At 38.5% G+C, this 25260-nt stretch overlaps 1 protein-coding gene across 2 annotated transcripts in view; it reads right to left on the bottom strand.

The window, feature by feature from the left end:
* shdb (Src homology 2 domain containing transforming protein D, b) overlaps window positions 1-25260 on the bottom strand; it is a 29423-nt gene that overhangs the window by 2790 nt on the left and 1373 nt on the right. For both annotated transcript variants that reach the window (XM_081385619.1, XM_081385618.1), the window contains exons 2-7: window positions 24717-24848; window positions 24247-24591; window positions 19450-19600; window positions 13545-13757; window positions 2243-2408; window positions 322-441 (exon numbers count right to left, since the gene is read on the bottom strand). In XM_081385619.1, the coding sequence (XP_081241745.1) occupies window positions 322-441; window positions 2243-2408; window positions 13545-13757; window positions 19450-19600; window positions 24247-24585 (989 nt within the window). In that variant the 5' untranslated portion in view covers window positions 24586-24591; window positions 24717-24848. The remainder of the gene's footprint in view (window positions 1-321; window positions 442-2242; window positions 2409-13544; window positions 13758-19449; window positions 19601-24246; window positions 24592-24716; window positions 24849-25260) is intronic.

The following is a 25260-nucleotide window of genomic DNA, read 5'->3' as shown; positions in this document are numbered from 1 at the left end:
AATACACATATATAAAATACACAAATTTAAAAAATGATTATTATATTATAATTATATTATAGTGAATTATTATTACATTCATATATTAAATTGCAATTTCTTTGAAAAGATTAACTCTTCTGATGGGTGAAAAAAATAATTGTATGTGAGAATGAAGAACAAAAACTACTAAGATACAGACAACTAGACACAAATGAAGCAAAACACAAGGCAATTAGCTGGAATGGGGTAATGGGGATGAGATTTGCTCATTTCATTTAACGGTAATGGAGGGAATGGAGAAATAAAATGTGGCTGTGCTGGAGGGAGGCTGTACAGTACCTCAGAGAAAGGGAGTAGTCCAAGCGACTGGTCTCGCTGTTTCGCACCAAATAACTGCACTCCTTACAGAGGGTCAGTAGAGACTCAGCCTCTGAGCGCGACAGAGAGCCGTGATACCATCTGAAGGACGACATGATGTGATGTCAAAAACATGATATTTACACATCAAAAGCTATCCAGCAGTTTTGATTCTCATTTCAAAGGCAAAGAGGTTAGTAAATCATAACAAAAACTATTACCATATAGAAGTCTTAATGGCTGTATTATGCTATTTTAAGGGTTCCTCATTTTTTGTTTTGGACATCTCCTACAAAAGGTCTACATGCATCCAAGGTCAAAAAACACTTACATTTTCCAATAATATACATGCAGCTACTCTGCTGTGATTGGTCAGATGGCCCAGTCTGTTGTGATTGGTCTACTCTTCTTCTCTGATTGGTCAGATGGCCCAGTCTGTTGTGATTGGTCTAGTCTTCTTGGCTCTGATTGGTCAGACGGCCCAGTCTGTAGTGATTGGTCTACTCTTCTTCTCTGATTGGTCAGATGGCCCAGTCTGTTGTGACTGGTCTACTCTTTTCTGATTGGTCAGATGGCCCAGTCTGTTGTGATTGGTCTACTGTGCTCTGATTGGTCAGATGGCCCAGTCTGTTGTGATTGGTCTACTGTGCTCTGATTGGTCAGATGGCCCAGTCTGTTGTGATTGGTCTACTGTGCTCTGATTGGTCAGATGGCCCAGTCTGTTGTGATTGGTCTACCGCTTACATTGCTTGTCGGAAACGTAACGTCCATTACCATATCTGAATTTCAGCTCCAGATCTTCCATAGTATTTTATACACAGTGATACAAACAGTAACAATGGTGTCAGTTGTACCACATCAATTCTAACTGGCAGTGCTGAAAACAGTCTTCTCTACATGTCGACAACACAAACCAAACTCTTCCAGGCCTCGGCTACAACTACAGTGTTTAAGGGCGGGTCAAAGTAGATATTTATTGTGAGCAGCCAGTGAAAAGCATTATGCAATTATGCATTATGTGAAAAGCATCGGCCCGCATTATGCAAATTTGTTACAAACCTACATAGGTTTGAGCAGGAAGTAAGACTGGAATTATTGATGACTTGTTTCAGGCAGATCAGAATTGGTTCTTTCGTTTGGGAGAGAATACCTTTATTTACTGTGCACTTTAATCTTTCAGATTTTGCGGACTTTTAACATTCACAAAGAGGTTGATTAATTCTAAGGGTCCACCTAAACTAAATTACCACTGCTTTTGGTGCAATACAAATGTGTGGATATGACACCTGTAAATATTTTGAGAAGTGAGCGTGTGTGTTTGTGACAGTCGTGGCATGTCCCCCGTGAGACCACAGCTGCTGTCTTACTGAGGTTGATGTGTCTGGGGGATTTTGTATCCTGAACAGCTGACTAATTCGCAGCAATATTTTGGACGCACTTGACTGATCTTTCTAATGGAGTATCCATGCACACTGCAGTTATAAATCATATTCTCAGTCATAAAATGATAACACACTATGTTGACGCTCCCAAAGGCCCGAGAGTCACACTGTGAGACCATCATGCAAGTATCTTGAAAATGTCAAAACTGTAAACTCACCCTCAAAGCATTCCAAACCCGTATGACATTTTATTTTGTCTGTGGAACCCAAAAGAAAATATTTTGAAAATGTCTCCCACTGGATCTCACGGTCTTTCATTGTGTGGACAAAAACGAAATATCTTCTTTCATGTTTCACAGAAGAAAGAATGTATGTACAAGTTTGGAACGACATGAGGGTCAGCAAATCACAAGATGCATTACAGGATAGCATAAGCAATTTTTTTTAGCTTAGCTGTCTCTTTTCCTCTCTCATTTTTTTCTTTAAACCTCTAATGGTTTGTGGCGACGTGTTGGACGTACACTTGTTTCTCCAGGGGAAGGTTGGGATCCACTCTCTCCCCGATCGCGGAATGAGGATCGCTGGGCTTGCGTAGCTTCATGCTGCCTGTGGTCTGCAGAGGCCTGGAACCCCTCAGGCGTTCTGTGGGAGAACAGGAACGGTCCCACTCTGCACCCTCAAACTGCACTGTATGAAGGACACGGCGAGAGAGACAAAAAGACTCAATTCAACATCAAACAGAAGTACAAAAGTGATTAAAGTTGTTTGAAAAATGAAAACACGGTAGGTTTTCTACCACCGAGTCCTAACCAGGAATGATGCAACAAACTGGCAATTGATAAAACTCTTTCATGTTAGTCTTAGTTTTATGCTTCAAATGATGTATGTGGTTTGTGGCGTAGCGTGGATACAACAGGATCAGCAAAAGACTTTAATCGGACAACTGTCATGTTGCTGAGTTGCGCCACCTATCGTGAAATGTGATTGGTCGTAAATCCTATTCCATATTAGCCTGGCTCCGCCCTCCTGCGTACTTCCGCTCAATTTTATTTCCCTTCAGTACTACGTCTGGGATCGTGGTGTATTCTTTGGTTTTCTCCGGCCAAATTTTTGGCGGCCCAATCAGCGAACAGAGGGAGTGGCTGAGAACGATGACGTTGATGTCGTGCGTTAGTTTGAGTTGTAGGGTTACGTCACGACCAAAGGTTAGCGATTGGTTATGGCAGATCCAATAGTTTTAAACTTCAACAGAATACCCGCCTACAAGGAAGTTAACGCTTGTCAATGGAGAGAGGCCAGACTCTCTGTACAAATGAAATGTATGAGAGTCTGGTAGAACCAGGCTAGTTCCATATATCAGATATTAAACAAATAAGCTTGTCGCATTATACCTGGCTAAAACGGTAAACAAAAAAAACAGGTGGATATGCAGAGCAGGAGGAGTCTAAACCAGGGAAACAAGGAGTAATAAAACAGGAGGGTTTCTGGAAATTAAGGTGTCAAATTTATAACCCAAACGTGCCAGGGTTCAGCGCAAACAATACAATGTGAAAAGAGACCTGCTGATCCATAGAAGGGGTTAATCGAACTGAAGTTTGGATCAAACAATCAAACCAAGTGTGAACACTAGGGATGCACAATTGATCGGTATCTTATTGGTAATCATCTGATATTTTTTAAATTAGTTTTATCAGAAGGTAGGCATTTCATTCTAAATGCTCATTTCTCGTATTTTCACATTTAGATTATCTTTGCCGTCATCTAAGGCTCACTTCACAGCTGGCAAAATGGGTTTTCAATTAAAATTGTGCTACCTGACTAGAGAAAACAGAGAAAAAAGGCTGGTGTCTTCCCTTTTGCCAAATAGTTAGAAAAACTTCAACACCCATAATGCACTAGGCATGTTGCCATCCAAGGCCACTCCGACCAGTCGGCTATAGATACACTTGACCAGTCTCAAATACCACCTTGCTTTAGTAGGAAATACTTCTTAGCAAACTTTGTCATAATGGTGTCAACTTGAGTGCAAGAATTCAAAGAGTCAACATTTAGTTGAATTACTTTCAAATTCCAATGAAGGATCAAGCGTGGCTTTTGTTAACAAATAAATGTGAATTTCTAGGTCCAAGTAACATGAGAATGAGTAAACATTGTTCATTTACATATTCAACCGAAATTATAACGATACTTTATAACATTTTGATGTCTAAATTCACTTGTCGCATTTAAAATAATTGATTTTTTAGACAAAATAGTTTAGAATTACAATATGGCTGAACAATAATCGGCTTATCTGTATTGGCCAGTGTTATTTGAGTATTATTTATATACTTTTATAATATTTAGTGATATTTTGAAATGGTTTTTATTTTAATATTTTAATTTTAGCTAGGGTTTTGGTCATTTTGTTAAGCGTTTTTAGCATTTTTTAATATATTTCCATTTAGATTTTTTTATATATTTCAATTGTAATATTTTTAGTACATCTACTTGCACTTATTTCAGTCAATTGCCAAGGCTACATTTCTAATTTTCATTTAAATTTAAAGGTTTTTTTCAACGCTGGTCTCAGTAGAATTATAGTATCGGTGCATCCCCAGTGAAGACCTCATGCACTCATCACATGCTACCGTGATGAGAGCAGCTCTTAGCGGGAGTGACTGAAATCAAACGGGAAGCAAACGGGAGTTTCCTAGCAATACAGCGATTCAGCGAGCTTGGCAGATGCAGGACACTGGAGGGGCAGCAGTGAGGAGGAGGGGTCAAAGTTCACCTTGCTCGCCACAGACGGGCTCCTCCTCCAGCTGTCCAACTGGAGGAGGCCACGGCAGCTCGGTCAGATCTTTCATATCTATGTCGGCGCAGAGTGAGTAATGCAGACAGTGAAAGACAGAGAGAGAATGGTGAGAAACAGAGAAAAGAGACACAATCCACCGATGTCAGTGCTTATCAGGCAGAAATGCAATGTGAGAGCTGACTCAACATCTAATTACCATCTCAAGCCCATAAATCTCATTAACACCACATATATACACACTCAAACAGGGGCCGTTGCAACACATTTAAGCTAGAGATACTCATTTCAGTCAGATTGGCTGCTTGTGAAATCCCATACTTTCACAATGTGTGCTGAATTCCAAAAAGAACTTTGACTTGATGAGGTACGTTCCATTGTGAATAAACAGTAAAAGGTCTGGTCCATAATTCATCTTATTTTTAATTAATCTTTTTAATTCATTAGCTATTTTGAATAGGTAAAAAAAAAAAAAATCTAAATATTTGCCCAAAAATTCCATTTTTAAGCATCTCCATTGCAACTCGCATACTTACACGGGGCGTCTTGTAACGCATACAAGCACATCACACTCTCAAACAGGATTACAAGATGAAGAATAGGCCAAAGGGGAGGTGTGTGACATCTTTATAAACAGACCACCATCCGACACTTCCACCCCCTTCATCGCGCCCTCTCGAAAAGAACACAACGGGTGATGTTTGGAAAAAGAAACAGGCGGGCCCATACGTCCCCCGCTGACTGGTGAATTATTGAAGACAGAATGTCACAGACTCTTTCACCCTGTTCCCTGTGCATTATTGATGCCTGGTGCGGTACAATGGTCCCATCTGGAGAACCAGAATCAAAGTGTGGACCCGCTAATCCTCCTTCAAACCCACCTAACCCTGTAAATAATCCACCTAATTCCACCAATAATTCGGATGATTTCACAAATAATCCAGTGAAATTCTTAATGAACCAACTAAAGTCAAACGTGATTATACTGTATGCATAGTAATATATACTGAATAATGATCATATTATATATATATATATATATATATATATATATATATATATATATATATATATATATATATATATATTATATATATATATGAGGAAAATAAGTATTTGAACACCCTGCTATTTTGCAAGTTCTCCCACTTAGAAATCATGGAAGGGTCTGAAATTGTCATCGTATGTGCATGTCCACTGTGAGAGACATAAAAAAAAAAAAAAAAAATCCAGAAATCACAATGTATGATTTTTTTAACTATTTATTTGTGTGATACAGCTGCAAATAAGTATTTGAACACCTGAGAAAATCAATGTTAATATTTGGTACAGTAGCCTTTGTTTGCAATCACAGAGGTCAAACGTTTCCTGTAGTTTTTCACCAGGTTTGCACACACTGCAGGAGGGATTTTGGCCCACTCCTCCACGCAGATCTTCTCTAGATCAGTCAGGTTTCTGGGCTGTCGCTGAGAAACACGGAGTTTGAGCTCCCTCCAAAGATTCTCTATTGGGTTTAGGTTTGGAGACTGGCTAGGCCACGCCAGAACCTTGATATGCTTCTTACAGAGCCACTCCTTGGTTATCCTGGCTGTGTGCTTCGGGTCATTGTCATGTTGGAAGACCCAGCCTCGACCCATCTTCAATGCTCTAACTGAGGGAAGGAGGTTGTGAACAGCTTGGGTCAGAATTCTAGCTGATAGACAGGTGTTCAAATACTTATTTGCAGCTGTATCACACAAATAAATAGTTAAAAAAATCATACATTGTGATTTCTGGATTTTTTTTTTAGATTATGTCTCTCACAGTGGACATGCACCTATGATGACAATTTCAGACCCCTCCATGATTTCTAAGTGGGAGAACTGGCAAAATAGCAGGGTGTTCAAATACTTATTTTCCTCACTGTATATACATACATATATATATATATATATATATACATATATATATATATATATATATATATATATATATATATATATATATATATATATATATATATATATATATATATATATATATATATATATATATATATATATATATATATATAAAACCGATAAAACAAATATTTAATATAAAAATCAAGGAATATGCCATTAATAAATTCTAAAATGACAAAAATAATTTAATATATTTCTAAGTTTAAAATGACATATATGTATACATATACATATATAATCTGTATTGATAAATATTATGGATGCAAAATATATCGACCACCATCTCGATATCAACTGATATACGTTCATTTTTAACTTGATCGTTATCAGCCAATTATAAAATTTGCCCGATATATTAAAGCCGATAAATAATGTATCATTTCCTTCAGCTGAGACACTTCAGATGCACACTGTTTGCCATGACGGTTTTGAAATGTGTAAAATATGAAGTGCAACATGTGCAGTGCAAGTCTGCCATATAGGCTACAAAAAATTATAATAACATTATTAATGTGTGCTTGGGACATGGCTTTTGATGGTGAGACTTTTGTTTTTGTAACCAGGCTCTCAAAAATTAAATAAAAACTTGGATTTAGATTTATCAGCCAATATATCGGTTATCAGTTTTCAGATATTAGAATTATCGGTATCAGCCGATATATATATATACACACACACACACACACACACACAGTAGTCAACATTTGAAGGGGATCAAAAAAGTTCAAAGTTGTCCTAAGACAAGAATGGTTATTGTTTAAATTCATGTATAACTTTGATGAAAGGTTTTGATCCACTTCAAATGTTGACTACTGTATGTATACACTGCTTACACCTAATCTATACAGACAGACAACTCATTCTCTAGCTCTATAGACCTACAGGTGCCCAACATCTACTCTGGTTTGAGACCTCTCTGGCCCTTCCCTGTAGGACTCTAATGCTCCACATTAACTGTCCCATCACTCCTGCGGTTCCAGCATGCCTGTCAGACCCAGTCAGGCTGACAAAGGGCAGCACATCAGTGCCTGTTAGCCACAGTCCTGCAAAAAACCCACACCGAAGAGCTCCAGCCACTCGCCACAAAGGTCATCTCTGGGCTATAATACATCACGCTGGGACAGATGGCCACACCATTCGTACATCATTACTACTAAAGCACAAGGCTTTAGAAAAATGCTAGATGGCTAGAAATATGCCGAGACGGCATATTACTCTAAGTGTGAGAGCCCATCTGGGATAATGAAAGCCTCATTTGAGCATCTCATAAAAAGAAACGATATTACATCACTGGAAATCTGTGATTAAGTCTCAATTTACACAACAGATGTTGTTACTGAAGGTGCAAACAAACTCTTAATGCGCTTTATGCTTTGGTAGCATTTTATGTGCGCTGTTAAAACTCATCTAGCGGATTTTTTTTGGTATCTGGATTCAATTAACATGTTGTGGCATCTAACATGCACAGTTTTTACTGCTAATGGTGACAATTAAGGCTGGGGGATACAGCTAAGTAAATCTTAACATTTTTCAGCCATTTTACAATCAATTTTTATCTCAATGCAGTAACTATCTAGTTAAAAAATATCAAGGCATCCAAGGATACACAAAAATATTTAAATTAATTATGTCTGCACATTATAATATAGAGTATTTTATATATACATTTTTTTTATTTGATATGTATGTGTGTATATATATATATATATATATACATACATATATATATATATATATATATATATATATATATATATATATACATATACACACACACACACACACAGAGCTGTAAATTGAGTATATATTATATATTTTTTCACTTGTTTATTTCATAAAACATTGCTCTCTCTCTCTCTCTCTCTCTCTCTCTCTCTCTCTCTCTCTCTCTCTCTCTCTCTCTCTCTCTCTCTCTCTCTCTCTCTCTCTCTCTCTCTCTCTCTCTCTCTCTCTCTCTCTCTCTCTCTCTCTCTCTCTCTATATATATATATATATATATATATATATATATAAAACATTAACAGTGTTGATTAACATTTTACATCCTCACAATAATCAGAAATATTTTGTTAATCACCCTGATCTAGTGATATATGAGAATTTTTTTAAATTCTATTTACCGCAAAGAGACTGTTATAATGGTCACAATGACAAATAAAGCTAATGTGCTATTTACCTCACTTATTGTTCACATAATTACCGGAAAACAGTGCTAAGAAAATCCCATTTCTCTCCTTTCATTACATTCATCCGTTTCAGTTCCACTGTCTGAGCTTTTTATCTTCTTTAAACCACTTACCGCCCTCTTTCCTCTCTCGCTTTCATTTTTCCTCCTAAGTGAGATGACACCCCCCCCCTTCCCCTACATGCATTTCTCCCTCTCCTGCCTCAGTGTATTTGCGCGAGAGCTTCATTACTGTCACAAAGAGAAAAAGAGAGAGAAATAAATTGATATAGGAGCCATTCTCGCTTCCCTCGGGCTTGCTTACAGCGGCTTGACAGACCCGGGACAAGCGAGCCACCACTTTCTCTCTCCATTTCACACACAAAAACCATGTCAGGACTTTCAGCCAGACCAAATCCTCCACACAACTGATCCAGTTGCACTTCGGTTTGGGCCGAAGCCCTTCCAAAAGAAGTGTGGAGAAGTTTTAAAGGGGACACATTCGTCTATGTGATTGCATGCACAATCCTTCATGTTTCCTTTAACCCCAAAAACAAACTCAAGAACACACAAGCCAACAAACCCTTAACGGACCAAATGCCAGACAGTTAAACCAGCGTTCACATGCTCTACTGGTGTGACTGGGTGATCTACAGTCGGTGGCGTGCTGTTGAATGCATCTGTGTGGTAGATTAGCGTGGTAATGAGTGCAGAGAGGCTTGAGGGACGTGCCGGGCGGCCGTGTGGCTTAAGTGATTGTGGTAATTGAGTGGATAGTGACAGCTTTGCAATGGCCTAATTAAGACTCACTGGACTGAGGCCAAGATTTTACTGTCATCGTCACACTTTTAACAACCGAACCGAGATGGAAAACGAAGCTGAAATGCAAATAAAACAAAGCCATCTGTTGTGAAGGTATGTCAACACACAAGCAAAGGAGTTTGGGACATGTTTTATGCAACATTGCAGTCACATTTAGTGCAATCACTCAGTGTATCGCAAACTGCTGGGAAAAATTGTATTTTTTTTCCTTTAGGGCCACTTATGATAGATACACATTTTTCTACTTTGCTTTAAACAAACGACGAACGACACCGTTTTCAATTAAAAACGGAAAACTTTATATGCATCTTGGCCGTTCATTTACATGACAACGGCGTTTTGATGGCCTGAAAACACAAACTTTTGAAAACAGGTTTCAAAGTGCACGTTTTTGAAAACTATAGCTTTATCGTCTCTGTGTAAACTACAAAAATACGAATTTGTGAAAACAGTGACGTCATGCACATTACGTGTTCAGACTAGACACGTAGTGTTTCTTTACAAAGTGATATCGCCAACTACTGGCCTGGCATGAGTAATACAGTGTTTTTAGTCGTTTTCTGTGTAAACGGGGATTATTTTGACAACGTTGTTGTCTGTACGCGAAAAACGTAAAGGAAAAACATTTCTGTTTGTAGTATATTGTTGTCATGTAAACGTACCCTAAGACTATATGCTAATGACCACTATTCTGACTGGCTTACCTTACGACTCCTGACAAGCAAAACGGCGCGATTAGAACTAGGAGTAGAGATTATAGTGCATGTTTCTAAACTAATAACGCAATACTCTTAAAAGCTTAAATAACACTTATTTTGGGTAAAATTATCTAGTCTTTTTTTAATTAAATAGTAGTTTCATTAAATAAAATCAACTTTGATCAATACAATTTAGCATATTTTTACTCAACATTTCTCTCGACTCGCCATCGTGTTTTTGTCTGAACCTTTCTTGATAGGTGACTGCATAATTAAGTTTACCGATTAAATCAGCAACAGTATGGGTCGGGTTTCCGCTTAACTGGGTTGGAGGAAACAATTGTGAATTTTTTCCACTGAGCTCAGGGCGATGGATTCTGTGAATGCCTTTCTTATGAGAATACATGTGATGCTGCCTTAGAATTTGGCCATAACACTTTGGCAAATAAAACGTAATGAAAAAAAAATGCTTCCCCTTTAGTAACTAAGCATCTAAATGGCTGAGTTTTGAAACGGTCCAATCACAGGGCAGTTCTAAAATTGAAATCAGCTGTATACGTGCTAAAGATGCTTTAATGTGTCCTTCGGTCTCCCTGTCCCCCTCAGCTCATCCCGCTCTCAGTCCAGTTGTCTTTTTCACTCCCTCTCTCCCCTGAGTGTGATAATCAGCACTGCTGGAGGGGTAGATGGGGGAGGAGGTGGATCGAGATGCCCCTGAACCCCTGCGGTGGTTTATCAGCCCGAGTGTGTCAGCACTGCAGGAGGACAAACCTGTCAGAGCTGAAAGGGTGAGAGAGGGAGGGAGGTAGAAGAGAGCGGAGGTGTCAGTGTGTGACTGATTGCGGCCCTCCACTCGCAAGGCTAGCCCCCTCCTCACGTCACCCCCGTCTCTGCACACAAATCTCTTCACTCGCAAGAAGAAACACACACACACACACACACACACACACAAGTGCTTTCAGCATCACTATTCTGTGGTGGAGCAGTGTCACTACTAGAAATTTCCGAAAAGTACAAATACCGGACAATTAGTTGACTAGTTGGTCTTAACTAAGCTCTCCATTTCCAAAACATTGGTTTAATTTATTATCCAGTGATTTGGATGGATGGATGGATGGATGGATGGATGGATGGATGGATGGATGGATGGATGGATGGATGGATGGATGGATGGATGGATGGATGGATGGATGGATGGATGGATGGATGGATGGATGGATGGATGGATGGATGGATGGATGGATGGATGGATGGATGGATGGATGGATGGATGGATGGATGGATGGATGGATGGATGGATGGATGGATGGATGGATGGATGGATGGATGGATGGATGGATGGATGGATGGATGGATGGATGGATGGATGGATGGATGGATGGATGGATGGATGGATGGATGGATGGATGGATGGATGGATGGATGGATGGATGGATGGATGGATGGATGGATGGATGGATGGATGGATGGATGGATGGATGGATGGATGGATGGATGGTCAAATATATGCAAGTGGATGTGTTTTGTTGTTTAAACACCTTTATAACGATTGCGTTAGTTGAGCTGTATGCACATGTTAGTTTGTGCCACAGTTCAGAGAACGTACGTGCGAAAGGATTAAATTAATTGGTAAATCAAAGTACTAAAGAGATTTAATGTAATAAAGATAAAATGATAGAATAATAGAAAAAAAAATGAAAGAAAAATAAACAAATAAAGAGAATTTTAGGGCCCGTTTTTTCCCACACTACAACACAGACTGTATGTATGACTAATACCTTTGACTAGTCGGTGTTAAGGAAGCCCTAAATAATCAGGTTCCACCAGATCCACATCATTCAGATTTATTAGGCGGGGCTCACAAGATATGCTTTCTTTTAGTTTATTAATTTCTTTCCTTTTTTATTTCTGTGCTACAAAAGCAGGCAGTCAGATCAGTAGTTACCACAGACCCCTTCCATTCGCTTTCTCTCTCTCAGCTAAAAATACAGAGTGCTTTTGCGGCAGTAACCCATTGCAGTATGGATGTTTTGCACTGCTGACCACTGCTTCTGCTATACTGAAGCTCAGACATGCTGAGAAAGGCTCTAATTAATGGGGAAAAGTGTGTATGTGTTTTGGAGGTGTGTGGGGCGAGCGAGGCGGGGGATGATTTATTCCAGTGTCACCTTGACCCCTGACGCTGAGATACAGCTCAATTAAACAGGATTGGCCTCACGGCACCGCTTTGATCTACTGCCCGTGAGTTCTGCAAAACACGCACACACACGGGGCCAGATTCACAAGACCCAATAACATCCATATGGAGCGCTTTTCTCTTCCCTCTGCCACCAAAAAAACAAAAAAGGTAATGACCTCAACCAAAATAAACCAATGAACAAAATGAACAATTAATGCAATAACATTAAGAAATGATTCCCACAGGCTGAGTTGGTTCTTCTGTGGTTCCTAACTGCTGTTCTAGGCATCTGTTCCCAAAACACTTTAAATCATTATCCAGCGATCTATAAAACTGGCCTCAGATCGGTGGTTGAACATGAAACAGAATTAACATGAAACAGCCAGCGCAACCCGTTTGACTTCCATAACGTGACGTGTTTCCAAGTGTAATACAATATAAAACGATTTGATCGAATTGATTTTTTTACTTTGCACCCTTTTAGGCACAGGCAACAATGAAACATACTTTCCCACTGAATCCTTCACCTAAAGATGTGAGATGTGCCGCCCACAGAATTAATGAATGAATTCTTTATTAATTGACTTATGAACATTTCTTATTTCTTCATTTTAAATGTAATCAAGTACATAATATTTATTTTCTATGGTTATTTTTATTCATTTATTAATTATTTTATTCATTCGAAAATTAATACAATTAATAATTAAATAGGGGCTAGAGACATGCTGGCCATATATTTAATACTTTTTTTTATGTATTTACTTTATTAATATAAAAACGTATAAAAAAAATAATAAATTAAAAAAAATAAACCTAACTGTTACAAACACAAATCCCCTGGACTTTATACGTTTATTTATTAATTTAATTCATTCATTCAAAAATGTAAAAAAAAAAAAAAAAAAGGAAACAAATTAATACAATTGAGGATTAATAAATAGGTAGCAACAAATGTAATGATGAATTTTTTTAATAATTTTCACATTTACTTTAAACATTAAACTTTTACTTAACTTTTAAAATGACTTTTTTTTTTTAAATAAATGTATTAATATGCACATTTTATTTAAAAATGTCATTTAAAAGATGATAATAAAGTAAATTAATTAAAAATAAAAACATAACTCACAATACGTAATAGTTTTAATGAGGAATTTTGATGACAACACCCCCCCTCCCCCCCCATAAAATGCCGCATAAAATCGAGCAAGTTAAGGTACCTGCAAAAGCTTTAGAGATATGTTCCTTCTTCCACTCCCACGGTTGGTCGTATTCATCGGCGGGCCTCTCGTCGTCCTGCGGCAGCCTGCTCTCCCTGCCCTCCTCGGGCAGATCCGGCTGCCCTGGGACGCGCTCCTCGTACGGGGTGTCGTAGAGTTGGACCTCCCCTCTCCCCCAAACTCCTGCTCCACCACCGGCTCTCCTCTGCAGCTCTGCAACACCAAACAAACCTATTACAACCTCTCATCCATATTGATCTTGCTCTATTCTGCAAATTTCCACTTATGAAAAGTCAGTTCTGACCCCTTAAAACAAAACCCCACTTCACATGTCCATTAGATGGTCTCTTCCTGTACAAGTGGGCAATCGTGGTCAGATTGAGCTGCAAAGTGGACCAGACCTTGTGTTGATGGTCCAAAGACTATTGAGAGAGCTATTGCGAGCAGGCATCTTCTAGACTGAGTTTCGTTGTGACGTTCATTAAAATGGTGCGAGACAGGGCATACTGTTAAATCAAGACACAACAATAAATCGATATGTTGCCTTGGCTCCACAGCTGGGCTCTCTCGCCTGGGCCACATTAATTATGGAAATGTCTGGTGAAGAGTGGCGGGGTATGAATCTGAAGGAGAGACAAATTGTGTTTGCACAGCTTGCTGGTTTCATAAGGGAGGGCTTAACAAAGAGAGAAAGAGACGTACATGTGTGTGCGTTTGTAGATCGAGTCCAATTTCAAGGACTGGGGTCTCTCTCTCATTTCCATTATCATACCTCTCAAACGGCAAGAACCAAACAACAGGATGTCTGAATAACCTTCAAGGGCTTTTCAACAAAACATAACAGTCGGTTAAAAGCCTATATGACATGAACTGCAGCTACAAAACGCTACGCCAACATGTGATGCTCTTGAGGATTTTTTTTTTGTTATCTCCAATTTTAGCTAATGTTAGCTTGCTAAACTCTTGTCTTAAATCAGTAGAAGAACTTGAAGTTGGGAGGCACCAGTATTAAATTCTGGTCAATACCGATAAACTGATTTATTTATTTGTTTATTTGTCAGGGACAATGCAAAAGAGACACATTGTAACAGGTTACAATAACTTGAACCGATGTGTTGCATATAGGGTTTCTAGCTGAAGCTAATTTGCAACCCCTGTTCCTTCACTAGGTGTCCTCTATCACTTTTTAATGGACACCCTGCAGCCAATCAGAATATTCTGAATACTCTGAATATTCTGATTGGCTGCAGGGTGTCCATTAAAAAGTGATAGAGGACACCTAGTGAAGGAGTTCTGGTGAAACTGACTGTTTACCGTTCGAAATTAATAAATAAATGCGCTGGCTACATCAGCTGTGAGTAACCATAGCAACAGGCAGTAAACTGAAGGGTTCTACGAGCTGAGAGGACTATAAATATCTCCGAAACCAAGTTATTGTTTGTAAAAACTTTAGATTTCGATTGTAAAACTAATTAAAATATAAACTAATGTTTTAAAAATGTGTTATTTGGCAAGTGACCATGGTATAAGCGGGTTAATGCCCTTCGAGGTGTCTATTGTCAGGTATTAATGGACTTCGGCAGAGGCCGCTGCGCGTCGGACGGTTCACGCCTCGCCGTCGTCCATTAATACCTGACAATGGACACCTCGTCGGGCGTTAACCCTTACAAAAGCTATTATTATATTAATGGTACTAAAATAACACTGTTCAGCATCACAACATAATAATGTACAGCATGAAAAAAATAGATATTCATTTTGAGATTTGCTAAAGATTACATTTAACATTGTTAATATTTTTTACATATTAACTAAGTATTCGATGACAGCAAACTTTATCTAAATGTAGTATTTATGCTTTATTATAATACTTAATATTTTCAATAAGATTTTATTTATATATTTTTATTTTATGCTTTAGTAATTTTATTCTGGTTTTTTTTTTTCAGTTTTAGTTAAACTTAGAGTTATTTTATTTCAGTTAGTTGGCAAGGCAAGTTTTTCATCTAGTATTATATTTTAGTTTTTTTCAAATAACAAACAATGTTTAATAGTTTTAGGTAATGATAACAACTTACATGGACCCTATTAATCCGACTGTAATCGAATGACTAGCACAGTCATAATAAAAAAATTATCACATGTAACCATGTCATTCAGAATGAATTGAATGAATTAAAATTTCACTCGGATTGTAAGAGCTGGTTTAAACCTTTTCTAAGTGTAAACACTTGATCGGATTGAAAAGCAAAAAAGTATGACGGCATGGCATAATGACGTATGACGCGCTGAACGAGCTGTTGAACGAAGCGTCATAACTGACACGAGTTTCATTCGAAAATTTTCCTTCCACTCATCGTCTGTGAAGTGGAGCAGGACAACATCCCATCAGTTCTTGTTTCGGACGCGCATCCAAAGACGCCTTGTTTTAGACGCGGGAATGGGCGTTTTTACTGCTTGATAAATATAAGCAGCACAACACAACGGTTCATGAGCTCGTCGTCTCCTAATTAGGACACGAAATAGATAAATATTAGAATAGTATGCACAAACAGCTGGAGACTGTATATTCATGCAGTGCGCATGTCAAAAAACGATTCCGATTTCAAGGTTGTGACAAACGCGCACATCAACCCGATCAAAAGGTGCCCACGTAAACGTAGCTACTGGCATGCACAATTAAATATCCATCATACATTTAAAGAACCTCTAATATCGGCCTATAATCAATATGGTACCAATATATTGTGCATCCATTGTTCATAATAGCTGATTTTTGTCTATCTCTAGTGTGAAATCACACCAGACATGGAACGGACTACCTGTAAAAGAAGCACTGGCATGGATGTGCGCTTTAGAGAGAAAGAAAAAAGCAGGATTGAAACCAAAGTAAAAAGAGAAAGACAAACTTTAACCTTCACACATCCTGCTTCTATTGGGCTCCTTAACCGTCTCCATAGCGACAGAGAGGCCCTGGGGGACCGACCCTGAGGTGGAGGGAGTGAGGGAGCTATGGGAGTGTGTGTTGATGTTAAGTGTTTGTGACACGTGAGCTAGATTCCCCATACCTGAGAACTGATGGAGAATGGGAGAAGAGATTAACCTGTAGAGATGGATTGAAAATTAAATGAGGCTGCCTTGAAGGCAAGACCGATCTGAGGAGAAATTAAAGTGGATGCTGGGTTCTCACGACGAGAAAATACGCCAAAATTTCCCTGAAAACCAGGGAATGCATTTTTGCATTCCACTGCATTGCTTTTCCATTGTTTTTTTTTAATGTAGTGAGGTAAAAACATAGCCTAATCATTCGTGTATATGACTCACAGTATTTCATTTATTATGACTGTTGTGATGTTAAATAAAGCATTCAAAACGGAAGAGTATTTCAACATTTCAGCACAGTAAATGCACAGTAAGGACACTTTCCTGTCATATAGCATATCACATAGCCTATGCGCACTTCAATAAGCCCAAAAAATGCAGGTTAATACGTTTACATGCCGGGAGAAATCAGGGTAAAAGTAGATTGGTTTATGCTTAAGCCGTTTATCACTCCGATAAAGGTGTGAAGGTAAACACGCTCACTTATTCCTCAAAAGTGAAAGCACAAACTGACCGAGCTTTTGGCATTTGTCGCTGCATTAATGGCGCATTCTCTTAGAGACGTTTACATAATTACTCCACATGATGGGCATTTTGACATAATTGTGTGTGTATTCGACCATTCAAGCGCAACAAGACGTGACAGAGAACTGAATTTAACATCAAGCATGTCCCGCTCTTTATATTCACATTCATGCATTTTATCACACTGAAGTGTCAATAGTGCTATATATTTCCATTTCGCAATATAAACACTATAGCAAAATGTCTAGACATTTATACCGTGGTCAATATCACCCAGCCCTACTTCCAAACTTGACAAATCTTGGCAAGATTGTGATTCCTATTTCATTACAACAGCAGGCAATTTGCCAATTTAGCAGACATTACAAACATTCATATGTAATACATATGTATTGAATATAACATGCATGTCCGACAGATTTTGATCACTGAATGGACCGGTTTGCATTTGAAGGTTCACACAACGAATGTTTAGAAGTTGTGAAGATTTTGACTATTTTACTAAAAATCAACTCATCAGTTTTGATCAACAAGCCATGTGTATTTAGATATTGTGCAAATTTGTAAAAAAAACAAAATGTGCACAAAACAGACCCTGAAAGAGGCGTACGCCACTTCCAACGCATAAGTTGTGATTTATAAAAACATTTGCGCACATGCACGCAAACTCTGACCCATGTGTACGAACATTTTGGAGACGGAGCAGTTTGGCAACACCAATGGTGAGCTGTTAAATGGCATTTTGGTCATTTTTAGATAGAAAATTAAAAGAAAATTACACATATACATGTGTAATCGAGCCAAATATGAGCCAACGTAATTGAGAAAAACTGGAATATTTATCTATTTAACTAATTCTTCTAAATACTACATTGTGAATTAAACAAAGGTCTTTAGTTAATATCCCAAGAAGAGTTAGCATTTACAGTTTTGAGCCATGGGTTACCTGAGGAAATTTTGTAATAGTTTTTCAGAATAACAGTTTGAGTAAAATAAGGCTGTGTTTTGCTATACAACACAAATTACACAAAGTTACACCTCAAATGTGTATTTCTGTAGCCACTTTTTGCTTTAACATGTAGCTAACAAGTTGCTAATTAATAATGTTAGGGATAGAGTTTACAAACTTAACGAATCGGACAACTTTGCATTTTCATCCATACTGTACGTTTTGTAATTTGACATTTTGAAATGGCGATTAAAGCCTATATGAAATTAACTGCAACTACAAAATGCCAAAATTATGAATATTATGCTTCCATTTTTAGCCAAAAATAACTTGCTAAACGGTTGTAATTCCAGAGGCACTGGAATTAAAATGGTCTGATACTGCTAAACCGATGACTGCTAAACCAATTTAAACTAAATAAACCAACTAAAACGCTAAAATAAAACACTAAAATCAGTCATTTTAAACTGAATTTCGACATCACAATATTACAATGTACAGTATGATAAATGGATATTCATTTTGTGATTTGATAAAGAGTACATTTAACAGTGTTACTAAATTATAGATTAACAATTAAATTAGCATTAGATGATGGCAAAGTAATGGAAAAATAGAGGAAATGAGCGTCGCAATTAAATGTAACCTTTAAAAAGGTATGACTGTTTGTCATTTATGTTAAGGAATCAAACAAAATGTGAGTTTCTTCAACTAATGCTAATCTCTTTTTCTCAAATCAAAAAATGCTATAATAAAAACCGAAAGGAAATTCCTGAGGGAACCCATGTCGAATTAGCCTTCCTATCCAACAAATTGATGATATGACTAAATAACTCGACACAAGTTTGTTATAATCGTCATTTCTCTGGGCTCTGCCACTACTACCATTGCATTGTGGGACTGCTTCAACTGCAAACAATATATAAAATGCTGCCTTAAGACTTGACCATGTATCTTAGAAATCAGCAAAATGTTAGTGGCTACATTTTGGAACTGTCTTCGCATTGGAAACTTGTCTTAAAATGTTGTCCAACTTATATCTCTGCAAACAGCAAGTGCAGGAGGCAAACAACAATTTGGAAGGAATAAAACAATGAAACAGATTACATAAACACAGAACTGTAATCCGTGAGACTCCAGGAGGGAATCAGCAGTGAGTCACCGTCTGACGGCACTGGATAACTGACAGCGACCGAGGGACTCGCTGAGAAAGACACACTTATAACACTCATACTTCATTCTCTCCATACGACTCAAAGGGCAAACCAGACTCCCCTGGGGCATGAGAACACAGACACCAAAATAGAAACGAGAAGAAGTTTGACTGACCGGTTATCACTTTCTGAGCCTCGTAGGGCTCCATGTAGCCGTTGTTCTCGGGAGTGATTGGGCCCTGGGCGGTTTCGGGACGCGGGTCCAAGCGAACATCGAATGGGTCAGAGTAGTCGGTATCACCCATAACTGGAGCTGATGGAACCACCTGAAACCAGAACAGTCATGTGATGATCTTCACCCAGGAGAGGGAACACAAGAAATCCCTTTAATTCAGTGCAAAGAAATTGAAGATTATCTTAGTTTGCTGAGGGATGAATGAAGATAATTATTTTTTGCATAATTCTGCAGTCCAAACAAAAAAAAACCACGCATTTACAGTCAAATAGATGGCATCTCGTTTTTTCATTTTTTTTACACCACTATTTGTTAGCACCAACATTTTTCACCCGACAAAAAGAAATTCCCTAAAGTTTTGTGACGCAACAATACGAACAGCGCCACGTAAATCAGTTTTTGTCTCAACCGACTATTATAAGCAGCCAACGAAAGTCGCTAAATACTGGCTAATTGTTTTTATGTAAACATATTTGGTCATGTGACAATTTCTGAATGATGCATTTTTGCAGCTTCGAAAAATAAAACAGAAACCGTGATATGGCTTAGTGCGATTATCAAAATGTAAAAAAATTGCTATTTTATTCAATAAATATATGCGCTGTATGTTTCAAGTGAAGTGCAGCAACACGTTTATTTTCACACAGAGTTTGTGGAAAACTTAAAATGTCCCAACCATCTTCCCACACTTGTAATTAGAAATGCTTATAAACTGCCTGTCGTCATCAAAGAGAAGCTTTAAGAGGCAAGTAAGCGATTTAGAGTGGAAACACCGTTCCGGACCGTGCAGCACAACACACTTGTAGCCAATCAGCAGTAGGGGGCGTGTCCACTCATGATAAGGGAGGAGAGAGAGAGAGTAAAATCAACAGTAGGGGGCATGTCCACTCATGATAAGGGAGGAGAGAGAGAGAGTAAAATCAACAGTAGGGGGCATGTCCACTCATGATGGAAGATGAGACAGAGAAAGATTTGAAGAAAGACTGTAGAGAGAGATGTCTGAGAGACATTACAAAAGGCAAGGCAAGGCTAGTTTATTTATATAGCACATTTTATAAACAACGGTAATTCAGAGTGCTTTACAGAGAAGAAATTAAAATAATCAAAAGAAATAAGAATAATTAAAACAGTTTAGAATAGAAAATAAAATAAAATACAGTGTAATCAGTCGGACGCACAGTGGCACAGTACTCATTCAGTAAATGCATAGCTAAACAGAAGTGTTTTGAGTCTGGATTTGAATGTGACTATTGTAGGAGCACATCTGATTTCTTCTGAAAGCTGGTTCCAGCTGCGGCTGGCATAATAGCTAAAAGTAGACTCGCCATGCTTAGAGTGAACCCTTGGTATTTCTAGCTGATGTGATCCTAATGATCCGAGTGATCTGTTGGGTTTATATTCAGTGAGCATATCTGCAATGTATTGAGGTCCTAGGCCATTGAATGACTTATATACCAGTAATTTACCAGTAATAATACTTTAAAATCAATCCTTAATGTAACTGGGAGCCAGTGTAAAGACCTGAGGACTGGTGTGATATGTTCATATTATCTGGTTCTGCTCAGAATCCTGGCGGCAGCGTTTTGTATGAGCTGCAACTGTCTTATTGACTTTTTGGGAAGGCCAGTGAGGAGTCCATTACAATAATCCACCCTGCTGGTGATGAAAGCATGCACAAGTTTCTCTAAGTCTTGACTGGAAACAAAGCATCTAATTCTTGCAATATTTTTCAGATGATAGTATGCTGATTTAGTTATTGCTTTGACATGACTACTGAAACTAAGGTCTGACTCTAGAGTCAAACCAAGATTTGATTTTTAGTTTTTTGACCCCTAGAGTCAAGGTATTCATTCACCTTGAAAACGTCTTGAAAACGAAAGTTTTGGTTACTTCATCAATGCATTGGCACAGGGAGTCAATGGGGCTGTAATCGTTAGGCGATAGGGCTAAGTAGATCTGTGTGTCGTCTGCATAGCTGTGGTAAGCAATTTGGTTCTTTCTCATTATTTGGCTCATTGGGAGCATATACAGGTTGAACAGGAGTGGTGCAAGAATTGAGCCTTGAGGGACTCCACATGTCTTGGATGTCCATTCAGACTTATGGTCTCCTATACTCCCATAATAACCTCTCCCATCTAAGTATGACCTGAACCATTTTAGGACTATCCCAGAAAGCCTGACCCAGCCTGTCAAGAAGTATGTTATGATCGACAGTGTCAAATGCAGCACTGAGGTCGAGTAGTACCAGAACTGATAATTTGCCTGAATCAGTATTTAAGCGAATATTGTTTATTATCTTTATGAGCGCCGTCTCTGTGCTGTGGTGCGGTCAGAAACCAGATTGAAAATGGTCAAAGTATCCATTCGAGCTTAAGAATTTTTTCAGCTGATTGAAGACAACTTTTTCAATGATCTTGCCTATGAAAGGAAGATTTGAGATCGATCTATGGTTGCTTAATATGGTCTTATCCAGATTGCTCTTTTTCAGGAGGGGCAGTTTTTTCAGTTTTCAGGGAGTTTGGAAAACTCCCAGAGAGAAGTGAAGAGTTTCAAGCAAAAGAGAAAAGGTCAGAGGAATATCCCTGGAAAAATCTTTAGGACCCGCGTTAATTTTAGAAAAGCTTTCCAGCGCTTGAGAGACCCAAGTGGGAAGGCCTGAAAACGGATGCTGAGGTTGCAATGTTTCTGCTCCATACGCGAGTAACAATAGTTTTGCTATGTTTCACAGAAGCAAGACATAATGTTGTTGTGATGTTAGCTATAGTAACAGAACAGTTGTGAGTGTCATTGTTTGTCTGAAGCTGCTGTGCTGCTGGCGAATAACAGTAAAATCTTGCTTGTATACAATCTTGTGTACTGTATGTTAATTGTATTGTTTTCCTTGTCGTTCGTCATATTAGTTTTATTTTTCACAAAGCATTATTTTGCTTCGCTTCAGCTATGATACAGAGACATCCACTCTTGCATTGCGTGTTAGTGCATTTTAGGGGCGGAGCAATGAAGCGAGGGGTGTGTTTGTTTGGGCTGATCTCAAATATCAACAGTGTTTCTCAGAAATCACTTACTGCACCTTAAAAGGTCCCTTTAAGGAGTCATATTGATATATAAATCACAAATATTTAGGTCAGATTGTTCAGCTCTACAAAACAAGCACAGTAAACCAGTATATATACACAGTATATATTTTACCAGAAAATTAGATTTTTTTCCACAAACAAAGCAGCCCTAGAGTCTCCACATACTTTCAAAACATGTACATTTAGAAACAGCACCTCATAAAGCGCAAGACGCTGAAAACCAGCAGACTCGCAAAAAATGTGCTACCTTCCCCCGTGAAGCAGAAGGAGGCAGAGGGGAAGTGTTGATGAGCATGTTAGGAGGTGCGTTTGTCTCCCAATCCAGGCTCAGGAGGAAGCCCTCAGTCAGTTGGCACTGGGTCAATTACAAAGATGGCCATATGGTCTCTCAAACAAGGACTTTAGCCAACGGCTCCATGCGGCATCATTCAGGCTGCAAACTATGGCGTGCAACAATCCCCCGATTTCCCACCAGGCAAATCGCCTATTGTCTGGTTGATCTTTAACAAGAATAGGAGGACAGTAAATCTGAAATGTTCATTAGGAACGCTATAAAAACTTAATTAGGATTACGGTGGAAATTAATGAAGGTTAACAGGGAATGATGCGAAACGATGCTTGCAAGACAATGCACTTAGAGGGTCACCATTAAATTGGGATTCAAATCGATGGCGCGGCATTGGCAGGGTCGTTCCTCAAGACCAACCAATCAGCTCGCTCATCACTGGTACTGATTACAATCAATGAAACTCCACTGAAGGCTGCTGTCTGTCCGTGTGTGTGCGTTTGTGCATATACCTCAACTGTCTGCCAGTATTGGGTCTCTACTCAATGTCTGATCACAGGAACCTTTCTGGCTCTTATGTGTATTCTCTATGGGATTGCCCCATCCCTACCAGCCTAACTAAACTATGTATTATTCAGGAGCTTCAGCTTTGGTGGATCAAGGGGTTTTGACACCTACGGTGCTCCGAGACACTAAATCTAATGCAGGGTTAAAAGGGGGTTTACATGAAAGATTGTTTCACACCGCAAATCACTTGTTTGACAGTTTGTTTTATGCATTTCATGACCTGATGGGTTCAGGTATCCCTAAAACCCCTCAGATCTTCGACTACTTAACGTTCGAGACACGATAAATTGTGTATATTGAGTTCAAGTTTAAATAACATACACTGTAAAAATGTATTTTTAGTTGTAAATAAAACGAATTAATGGAGGACGTTTTACATGAAAACACTATTTCAGTCTTTCTACTTCGAAATTTCACATTTAATTCAATGTGTCACTTGCAATTTGTTTGTAATTATTTGTGAAATTTACCAGCAAAAATTATGATTGTGTTCAAAGTTGCTTAAACACACCCTGTATCCCATTGGATGGTCAAACAGATAGCCCCGCCTCCAGACACACACCATTGGTTAAGCCAATGTTTTTGTATTGGGTTGGTTGGTTGTTTTTAAACTACAAAATAAATATTATAAACTTCAACTTTAAATGAACATTCTACACATTATTCATGGCAAAAACGTTCTCCAAAATATTTGAAAACAGGAAATTTACATTGAGATGTTCAGACTTCTGTTAATCGTCCAATGCAGATAATCTCAAAACAGACAAAAATGAACTGATTACTAATATTGATATTTAAATTACTCACCGGATCTGTTGCTTCCTCTAAAGACACGGAGCTCAGGAGAATCTTGCTCCGTCCCAGGTCTTGCGAATCCACCTTTATGAGGCGATGTTTCGGCGAAACGACCTTGATATCCAGACTTGAGGATTTCAAAGGGGATCCGAAGCTCATGTGGGGCACTTCAGTAGACCCATTGTCATTTCTACCCCTGTTCTCGAAGTCTTCATAAGGGTCTTCAAAGTCTAGGTTCTTCTGTGCACGATACGCCTTCAATATCTCACTCTCTGTGTAGTCTGGTTTCGGCGGTTGCGGGGGAACACGTTTGCTCCCAAAACTTAAATAGTCCTTTAACCACTTTGCCATTCTAATCTGTTAGTGAATGTCCAACAGTGAAGAACACAAAGAGTAAGTGTCCAATGATGACCTATAATCTGATGTCAAGGAACTAGATTATGGAGAAAATTAGATGTGTATCCTGAAATTAAGATGAATACCTTTGGGAGAATACACTGAATTCATGTTTCAGTTCAAAGGCATGGCTTTGGTCCAAGGTCAATCCCTGGGAATACCGACCTGGAATTACAGGTGGTCCATGGACGGCAATGATCTTGAGGTTCTCAACACCTCTGGAACAGCAGAAATACACATTCAGGAATGAGATAAATGCATGCAAAAGAATAATAATAATAATAAAAAGAATAAATGCAACTCAAAATGTCCATATAAAATATTTTTTTTCATGATACATGCATGTAGTTTTCTGATCAATAATATGTCCTACTACTACAGACCTGTCATAGATAGATAGATAGATAGATAGATAGATAGATAGATAGATAGATCTTTATACTTGGGTAGATAATAAAACTGCATGGACGAAGAGCAGCTGCAACAAGCTGTTTAAGAACAAAAGCAAACAAACTGGTTTCGCACGTGCTTGTGATGCGCACAATAAACCATCTCAGTTCAACCACCAGAAGAAATTATTTCCCCAAACCCCAGCACTGACATTCACTTTCGAGTAAAAAAAAAATGTAA

The sequence above is a fragment of the Scardinius erythrophthalmus genome, assembly GCF_964197995.2.
Source record: "Scardinius erythrophthalmus genome assembly, chromosome: 14".
In the NCBI taxonomy this organism is placed as follows: Eukaryota; Metazoa; Chordata; class Actinopteri; order Cypriniformes; family Leuciscidae; genus Scardinius; species Scardinius erythrophthalmus.
This window is presented reverse-complemented; position numbering and strand designations above follow the sequence as displayed.